General features: G+C 34.6%; 2 protein-coding genes across 2 annotated transcripts; one reads left to right on the forward strand and one right to left on the reverse strand.

Annotated features, from left to right (window-relative positions):
- Positions 1 to 849: 849 nt before the first annotated feature.
- On the reverse strand, positions 850 to 2082 carry POT1 (acetyl-CoA C-acyltransferase; the record flags this gene model as incomplete). Its single annotated transcript, XM_003669107.1, has 1 exon — positions 850 to 2082. One exon carries the CDS (start codon positions 2080 to 2082, stop codon positions 850 to 852), a length of 1233 nt encoding a protein of 410 aa, XP_003669155.1.
- Positions 2083 to 4326: 2244 nt separating this feature from the next.
- Positions 4327 to 7377, forward strand: UBA1 (E1 ubiquitin-activating protein UBA1; the record flags this gene model as incomplete). The annotated part of the gene is made up of 1 exon (XM_003669108.1): positions 4327 to 7377. One exon carries the CDS (start codon positions 4327 to 4329, stop codon positions 7375 to 7377), a length of 3051 nt encoding a protein of 1016 aa, XP_003669156.1.
- Positions 7378 to 10503: the final 3126 nt, after the last annotated feature.

Here is a 10503-nt window from a genome sequence, read left to right on the forward strand (position 1 = left end):
TCAGGGCCCTTTTGTATATGGTTTATACACGCATACAGGGTCTGTGTAACATCATCTAGTTAAAAATGCTTGTACGAATAGTTGGCTTGGAGTGAGTTGAATATAAAACACTAACATAGAGCTTTTAATTAAATTCTGACACAGAATTTCCCTGGATGACCTTTCCTATTCATATAGTTATCATTTTCGTGGTAAAAAAACGAGATGGACATTAACATGATAAATGAGATATTTTATCAACTACAGGTAATGGTGAGGAATTTTACATGGAGCACGAAGTCATAGTTCTTTACAAACAGCACTATTTAATCCAACTAATTTTGTTCATGCAAATTCTACCAAGTAGGATTGAGGATATTTTGATTCTTTAGTATTCCTAAGTCCTTCAGTTCAAAGCGAATGAATAACCTCTTTGCAATCCTAATGGAAATATGTCTTTTCTTTGTAACTTAAATAAAAAGGATCAAAACCGTTCTTGAGAACTTAGCTTATGTGGATAGGACCGCTGAGAAATAAACGTCGAATTATTATAAAACCATGAAGCCAATGATTTTTTCAAGCGTTCCAAAATATTGTCATATTTCTTGTAAAGAATGTTTGAAAAAGCTTGCTCAAATTTATCTTTCATAATTGCTCAACTTTGGTATTTTATAGAATCCAAAGGAATTGGTAAAAATGGTGACATGATAATAACAATAATATAATAAGAATATGTAAGAGATATTAAAATATATATGTAAGTTAATAGAAAAAAACAAAGAAAGAAATCACATCAAATGAAAGGAGATGTTTTAATTATACTATTTATATGTTTTAATCTAATTCTTCCAGTTTTTCCAGTTTGTTCACTTATTCTTTCACAAAGACTGCCGCCGCTCCCATACCTGTTCCAATACACATACTGACTACACCGACTTGACCCTTTTCCATTTCATTTAGTAGTGTAGCAATTTGTCTTGTCCCAGTACAACCTAATGGATGGCCCAAGGCTATGGCACCACCATTGGGATTAACTTTATTTAAATCAATATCCAATTTTTTGATACAATACAAAGCTTGAGCAGCAAAAGCTTCATTAATTTCGAAAACGTCAATACTTTCAATCTTCAAATTAATACTTTTCAAAACCTTTGGAATAGCATAAGCAGGTCCAACACCCATAATTTCTGGTGGAACACCGACAGATTGGAAAGCTAAATACCTACCTACGATAGGTAATCCCAATTGCTTTGCCACTGATCTTCTCGTTAAAAGAACGCCAGAGACACCGTCTGACACTTGCGAAGAATTACCGGCATGAGTGGTTCCCTTATCTTTGATGAAGGCGGGCTTAATTTTGCCTAAACTTTCAGCAGTAACATTAGCTCTTGGGCCTTCATCAGTATCAACGACTTTCCCATCGGGTAGACTGATTGGTACGATTTCATTTTTAAATTTACCCTTTGAAATTGCGTCTTCTGCCTTTTGATACGATCTAGCAGCGAATTCATCTTGTTGTTCTCTACCAACTTTAAAATTGGAGGAAACATTCTCATTTGTAATACCCATAGGGATCAAACATTTCTTTGCATCTTTATTAACTTTCAATTCATCAGAGACAGTACCCAAGGGATTAATATTCATATAATTTTTGGTCATTGATTCGACACCTAATGCTAATCCAATATCAATTTGACCCACTTTAATCTTGTTGGCTATATCATTAACTGCAGTCAAACCGGAGGAACATTGCCTATTTAAAGCCATAAATGGTACAGAGTAGGGAATTCCGGAAGCAAGACAAGCAGCTCTATGTTCAGTAGCACCTGCACCATGATTTAAGACGTTACCGCATGTGATTTCGTCGATTAAATCTAGGTGGTTACTTAATGAATCAGGTAATCTTTTAATGAGTTCTAAAAGAAATTGGTATAGCAGGTAATCTGTGTTGACGTCTTTGAAGGAACCTTTGAACCCCTTTGCAATGGCTGATCTGTAAGCAGAGACGATGACTATATCATCTGGTCTTGTTTCCGTTAGTAATGATGAGTCATCGTTTCCTCCTAAGAGATGAGATTTAATGGATTGCAATCTTTCTGACATTGGTAAGTGTTTCTATAGTTAATTCAATGTATATCTGTTTAGAGTATATGGTATAATATATACAGCAATAGAGGAAGAGGGAAAGTATTATTGAATGAAATGCAAAAAGAAGGAATCAATGAATCAGAACTGTCCCTTTATATAGGTAACCTTGTCGCAACTAATACAATACCCCATCTAATCTATCTATTCAGATTTGGAGATTAGTAACTTCCAGTAGCCAGGCGCCCTGTATCATATAGACTACATACTAGAACTGCATTGTAATTGCAATACATTGGGAACGTTATAATGTGTGTGTGTGTGTGTACGCCGTTCAACTGGCCCCCACACGGAGTTAACTCCTGTTTAGCCGGTCACCACATCTCATCATGCCGCGGAGTCCAGATTTACGTTACTCGTATCTTAACATACGGATACTTTTAGTTCGTTTGATGGGTGACACAATTACATTTAATATACTTGGTATATAAAGTAAAGAATCGATGAAGTATTCATTGGAATATGTTCTTAATTAGTTATGATATATATTGTCTTATATGTTTATAACAATGTGCTATCAGTGGTGTTGACATAGGTTTGTTTTACAGAGAGAGGTAAATCAAATCCTATATCCATTTTTTGAAGATTGCCCAACACCTCACCAAATGTTGGGATAACACCCTTTTTGTCTTCCAGGTGTTTGTTGTTTTCCTCCCAAACTTCCTCAAATATAGTCTTCAACTCCCCCTCGTATTCTGCCAACTCATTAAGCCCCACTGACTCGTCTTTCCAATGGAGCTGCCCGTTAAGAGTGCCAGTGCGAGCGGACACACATAATATTGAAATTGATAAAGCTGTTATTAGTTTCATCATTGCTGTTCTATACTTTAGTAATTGATTATTTATTGCTTCTATTTCTTTTGCCTGGAATGGAAAAATAGTAACCTTTTGATAAAAGAAGCGAAAAAGAAATTAAAAAATGAAAAAGAAAGAGAGAAAGAAAGTTGAAGAAAATGAAAAATGTATAATTTATTCATTGCAATTTATATCGCAAGATATTTTCATTTTTTCAGTTTTGTATTTCTTTTTTGGAAAATACATCGTCCCACCTTTTACGATAATGCTATGAACCCAACCATTTCCATAAATAGTTAAATATTTTTTGTATTTTAATTATTGTGCTTTGTAGTTGTTATGGGTTTTCATATTGCCTGTGCAGTCATATATAGTTTGTGTCATATATAGTTTGAATCTGTTTGGCCGTCACTGAAAGCGGGTCATCTTATATCCAGGTGCTGCATGCTAGTGTTTTCTACGTTGTTCTGTTGTATCACCGTTAAGATAAAGCGTGGAACATTTAACAGACCTAAAAAACGCTGGAATTCCAGCTTTCTACCTCTTGAGAGACAGTAAATCAAGTTTATTCTACGATTTTCTTTCAGAAAACAACTTAATGAAGATCATTCCTAAAATTAATACCAGTTTTAATCAGCAATGTGTATCAATATTACCAAGGTTTATTCGTGCTATGCTAAAGAATTTTATGAAATTTACGATAAGTATTTTGAAGTACGAAACCATAAATAGCTTCATAAATGTTCCATCGAGATAACTGGGGGCTGTAAATCTATGACACTAACATGACGAACAAGTCCTAGGTACTCTGAAGCATTAATGGAACAAAAAATGAGTCTTCCAAACTTGTAAATAAAAACTTGGTATCCGATGAACTACATTTTATAGTATATATATTCTTTACAAGATGTAGACAGTGGCCATGTTTTGTGTAGATTCTATCATTAAAGTCCGTCTGTGGCTTTACGTGCAGAATTTTACTAGACCCCTATTTCCTGTAACTGTTGTTTGAGTAAGGGTTAAAATTGTTCAACAGATTATAGTAAATATAAAGAAAATTGTGGTTTGGGTCAAATATACATTTTAGGAGGAAAAGAAAGCGATAATAGAATTTTCTTTTAATATTTCTCGGCCCCCTGTCCCAGTGTTTCCCAACCTTATAGGGTTTTTGAAGAAAATTAAAAATAAGTGAAAACACATTAACAGAATGCATGGGCGGGCTACTTCAAGCACCGAAGGTCAGGCCCATATGAAAAGGATGTTTTTTCGGTGGCAAAAACTATCAAAAATTAATAAATTATTAACAAAAGAACAAAACTTACATAAGAAAAAAGTTAGAAACGTTTTAATTGATTTTATTTTCAAGCTGAAAAGTAAAGATATACCAACCAAAGCACAGGAGAAAATATGACTAACAAGATCGGAGAAGTTGATGAGAGTCTTTACTCTCGTCAATTATATGTCTTAGGTAAAGAGGCCATGTTAAAAATGCAACTTTCTAACGTCTTAATTATAGGATTGAAAGGGTTAGGTATAGAAATTGCTAAGAATGTTACTTTAGCTGGTGTTAAATCTTTAACCATTTATGATCCAGCTTTAGTAGCCATTGAAGATTTATCATCGCAATTTTTCCTAACTGAATCAGACGTTGGAAAACCAAGAGATCAAGCGTCTAAAGCTAAATTGGCAGAATTAAATTCTTACGTCCCAATCAATATTCTACAATCAATAGATAATGAAGAATCTTTAAAAGAGTTTCAAGTCATTGTTGCCACTGATACGGTGAATTTAGAAGATAAAGTTAAATTGAATGAATTTTGCCATCCCCTAGGAATTAAATTCATTTCCACAGAAACAAGAGGGTTGTTTGGTAATGTATTCACTGATTTTGGTGATGAATTCACAATCTTGGACCCAACTGGTGAAGAACCACGTACGGGTATGGTCTCTGATATCGAATCTGATGGAACCGTTACTATGTTGGACGATAATAGACATGGGCTAGAAGATGGTAATTATGTTAAATTCTCTGAAGTACAAGGTTTAGAAAAATTGAACGATGGCTCGTTATTTAAGGTTGAAGTGCTAGGCCCTTTCGCTTTTAAGATTGGCTCTGTAGCTGAATTTGGCCAATATAAAAAGGGCGGTATTTTCACTGAAGTTAAAGTTCCACAAAAAACTTCTTTCAAGACTTTACAACAATCCTTGGATGATCCAGAATTTGTATTTGCAGATTACGCCAAATTTGATAGAACTCCACAATTACATCTGGGTTTCCAGGCCTTACATCAATTCGCTGTTAGGCACCAAGGCCAGTTACCTAGACCAATGAATGAAGAAGATGCAAATGAACTAGTTAAATTAGTCACAGATCTATCTGCTCAAGAGCCAAGTATCTTAGGCGGCGCAGATGCTGAAATAAACGATAAATTAATCAAAGAATTAGCTTATCAGGCAAGAGGTGATATTCCAGGTATCATTGCATTTTTTGGTGGGTTAGTTGCACAAGAAGTATTGAAAGCTTGTTCTGGTAAATTTTCTCCATTGAAACAATTCATGTATTTTGACTCTTTAGAATCTCTACCAGATCCAAAAGAATTCCCAAGAACAGAAGAAACCACAAAACCTTTAAATTCTCGTTATGACAATCAAATTGCTGTTTTCGGTATTGATTTCCAAAAGAAGGTTGCCAATTCTAAAGTTTTTCTTGTTGGCTCAGGAGCCATCGGTTGTGAAATGCTTAAAAATTGGGCTCTTATGGGTCTTGGCTCGGGATTAGAAGGTCATATTGTGGTAACCGATAATGATTCTATTGAAAAATCGAACTTGAATCGTCAATTTTTGTTCAGACCTAAAGATGTGGGTAGAAACAAATCTGAAGTTGCTGCAGACGCAGTTGTTGCAATGAATCCAGATTTACTAAATAAAGTTGAACCAAAGATTGATAAAGTTGGACCTGAAACAGAAAACATCTTCAATGATTCATTCTGGCAAAATCTAGACTTTGTTACAAACGCATTAGATAATGTTGATGCCCGTACGTATGTTGATCGTCGTTGTGTCTTCTATAGAAAACCCCTTTTAGAATCTGGTACTTTAGGTACTAAAGGTAATACGCAAGTTGTTATTCCTGGTTTAACAGAGTCTTATTCTTCTTCAAGAGATCCACCGGAAAAATCTATCCCACTTTGTACTCTACGTTCATTCCCAAATAAAATTGATCATACTATCGCATGGGCTAAATCATTATTCCAAGGTTATTTTGCTGATTCTGCTGAAAATGCTAATGTATATCTGTCGCAACCAAACTTCATTGAACAATCAATGAAACAAAGTGGTGATGTTAAAGGAACTTTGGAATCAATTGCTGATTCTTTGAATAATAGACCCTCTAATTTCGATGATTGTATTCAATGGGCGAGATTAGAGTTTGAAAAGAAATTCAATCATGATATTAAGCAATTATTATATAATTTCCCTAAGGATGCTAAGACATCAAATGGTGAACCATTTTGGTCAGGTGCTAAACGCGCACCAACTCCATTGGAATTTGATATTGATAATGATGATCATTTCCATTTTGTCGTCGGTGCTGCCAATCTACGTGCATTCAACTATGGACTACCTGATGAAGGCACCAACCCAGATGTCGAACATTATAAAGAGGTCATATCTTCCATGATAATTCCGGATTTCACACCAAATGCTAATTTGAAGATTCAAGTTAATGATGAAGATCCAGATCCAAACGCTAATAATGATGTTGGTGACGAATTGGACATGTTAGCTTCTTCACTCCCTAAACCTTCTACTTTAACTGGATTTTCAATGAAGCCTGTTGAATTTGAAAAAGATGATGATACCAATCATCATATTGAATTCATTACAGCCTGTTCTAATTGTAGGGCTCAAAACTATTTCATTGAAGTTGCCGACCGTCAGAAGACTAAATTTATTGCAGGTCGTATTATTCCAGCAATTGCCACAACAACATCGCTAGTTACCGGATTAGTTAACTTAGAACTTTATAAGGTCGTTTATGGTTGCGAAGATATTGAACAATATAAAAACGGGTTTGTCAATTTAGCGTTACCATTTTTCGGATTTTCTGAACCTATTGCATCACCAAAAGCCAAATATAATGATGTTACTTACGACAAGATTTGGGATAGATTTGATATACAAGGAGACATTCGATTGAGTGATTTAATAGCGCATTTTGAAAAAAAGGAAGGACTAGAGATAACAATGTTATCATATGGTGTTTCCTTGCTTTATGCGTCATTTTTCCCTCCAAAGAAATTAAAGGAAAGGTTAAATTTACCAATAACAGAATTAGTTAAATTGATCACAAAGGCAGATTTACCATCGCATGTTCGTACAATGATCTTAGAAATATGTGCCGATGATAAAGAAGGTGAAGATGTGGAAGTTCCTTTCATCACTATTCATCTATAAACATAAAATTACTTAAACGTTATAACAATATTTATATTATAAACAATATTTTCTTTTACTAATAGTAATAACAAAGCCAATAAGACTTTACCAAGCTGCCTGTTTCACAGCGTATCTAATAATAGACGTAGTTGCCGCAGCTCTCCCAGAGCTCATTCATAACCGGCACGATTGCTCTACCTAACAGTAAAATTCTGTATTGAAGATCTAATTCTGCCTTTTGTTGAATTAAGTCGAATGCGACGTAAGTGTTATCTTATTATTATTAAGATTGTTTTTGATTGCTGCCATGTCTACGGATTCGGCCGGCCATGCGTACAAGAGTTATGTATTGGGTCGGTTAAGTTGTGTGGTTCTGCTGAGTGTTGACTCGGACGTTCTGGATTAGTCTCTCCTAATCAAACATACAAGTAATTAGATGTCCTGCGCAGCACCTAGTCGAAAGGACTTTGGGAGCGGTGTTCATGATTATGAATTTTTGTTTTATGCATGCATGACTTCAACGAGATATTATATGAACTTTTAGAATTTATTTGACTGACTAAGTTATTACTTTATTAACATTATCCTAAGCCACAATTGTGTTGAACAACTAGTTGTGTGCCTGTGGAAAGAAGATCCTACTAACTTTATTTTATTTTATTTTATTTCTATTTTACCAATCCAGTGAATTACCGTGGAAAAGAGAAGTTTAAAGTTTATTGAGGTCCGACATGAAACAAACCTAAAACGACACGTATTATCCAAGTTACCTATTATATCTAGTAAGAAAGACTATTGACAAAGGAGAAGTTATCGACACGTAGTTAGAAACGTTAAAGAAAAAGTATTCTGTGAAAGATTATAAAAGGACTGAAAGTTGAACTGGAATTAGAAGTATTTCAGTTAGTGATTTTATTTCTCTTTATTAGTTTTTTTTATACTATATAAAGGGAGCAACCCGAATCATCTATTCGTTAGAATCCTAAATTCTATAAGAAGTTTAGATTTTGATTTATTACCCAAGCCATATTTTTATTATTTTATGTTGTATTGAGAGCTCGGATCAATGCGGTTTCAGTGGCGAGATACTAAAGTTAAATACTTAATATAATGACTTGCAGTGGAAGCGACCTGTTAAGTATGCGAGTATCTGATTAGTTTAATTATCGGTGATTCTAGTATACGATTCTATCGGTCAGTTTGTTTTATTCTACTTCATTAGTTATTTCCTCAATGGGTAATTTCATATATTGTAATTGGGTGTGTATCATGTTTCAAGTTAGTTCATGTTTCAAGTTAGTTCATGTTTCAAGTCTGTCATTCTTTATCGGGTGCGGCACTCGTATACCGAGATGCAATGGTAGTTGAAATCTGGTTATTAATATCGGGTAGCGGGTTGTAAAATATGGGTTCGATAATAGATCAAAATCTAAACTTCTTAAAGGCAGAGAGTAGAATTTAGGATTCTAACGAATAGATGATTCGGGTTCATCTCTTTATATATAGTATAAATAATAACTAATAAAGAGATATAAATAACTAACTAAAATACCTCTAATTCTAGTTCAACTTTCGGTCCTTTTATAATCTCTCCAAAATTCTTTTTCTCTTGTCGATAACCTTTCTAGTTATTATTTCTTTACTCTTCTTGCTTATTGGTTCTCCTCTTTTCTAATTATTGGTTCTCCAACTTTCTAATTATCTATGATCGTGCTTACTAACTACTACTACTATTCTGGACTAACTATTGGTTAACGTGCTTCTTAGTAATCTTGTTTTGTTCTGGAACATTTAATATTCTAAACATAATATTGGATAATAGACTTGTCTCCCTGACTTTGGTTCATTCTGAGCTTTAAGCTTTATTGTGATTCACTGGATTGGTAAAATAGAAATAAAATAAAATAAAATAAAGTTAGTAGGATCTTCTTTCCACAGGCACACAACTAGTTGTTCAACACAATTGTGGCTTAGGATAATGTTAATAAAGTAATAACTTAGTCAGTCAAATAAATTCTAAAAGTTCATATAATATCTCGTTGAAGTCATGCATGCATAAACAAAATTCATAATCATGAACACCGCTCCCAAAGTCCTTTCGACTAGGTGCTGCGCAGGACATCTAATTACTTGTATGTTTGATTAGGAGAGACTAATCCAGAACGTCCGAGTCAACACTCAGCAGAACCACACAACTTAACCGACCCAATACATAACTCTTGTACGCATGGCCGGCCGAATCCGTAGACATGGCAGCAATCAAAAACAATCTTAATAATAATAAGATGACACTTGCATGGCATTAGACTTAATTCAACAAACGATATTCAATTATAATTCAATAAACGTTATACAGCTACAAACATGTATGGTGCATAACGTAGTTCGGGTCATTACTCCGAACCTGGTAAACTTCATAACAATTCATAACTCACTTGACTGATCGCGACACATAAATATCGTGATAGTAATTACTCAATTAATAATAAAATAAACATACTTCTTTGTGACCTTTGGCATGACGCCAACATTTCGTAATCCTAATCGGATATCTTACGGGGTTAGTTGAGTTTGACCTAAAGTAGTAATTTCACAATATTAAATTTCATGTAGTAAAGGCGTTGGGGACATCGTCAGACATGACTACGTCCTCAGACAAATTGTTGTGAATATCTTGATTGTTGTTCATTTTGTTGTTGTTGTTGAAAGGTTTGAATGTGTTTATTAAAGTACTTAATTACTTAGTTACTTCGTCGTTCGTTACTTAGTTCTATGTCATTACATAAACTACATATGCAGGTATATAAGATATCCTTGCCTCTTATATATATCCCTTGGAAGGATCTTGGATCTTCTCAAGACTTTGACTCAACCCCTTGTTTCAGAAAGTATCTAATACTTGACGCAGTTGTTACGACTCTCCCAGAGCTCGTACACACCCTGCAGGATTACGCTATCTAATAGGATAACCCCATACTGAAGATCTCGATTCAACTCCTTGTTAGTCTAACTAAACACAGGCTAGGAATCCTCTTTGATCTGACGATATACCATCCGCGACCTCAACCACGGATATCTCATATCCGTGACCTCGTCTACGGATACCTAGTATCCGTGACCTCGCCGACGGGTAGTAAAGTCGAA

Source organism: Naumovozyma dairenensis, chromosome 3 (assembly GCF_000227115.2).
Source record: "Naumovozyma dairenensis CBS 421 chromosome 3, complete genome".
Lineage (NCBI taxonomy): Eukaryota > Fungi > Ascomycota > Saccharomycetes > Saccharomycetales > Saccharomycetaceae > Naumovozyma > Naumovozyma dairenensis.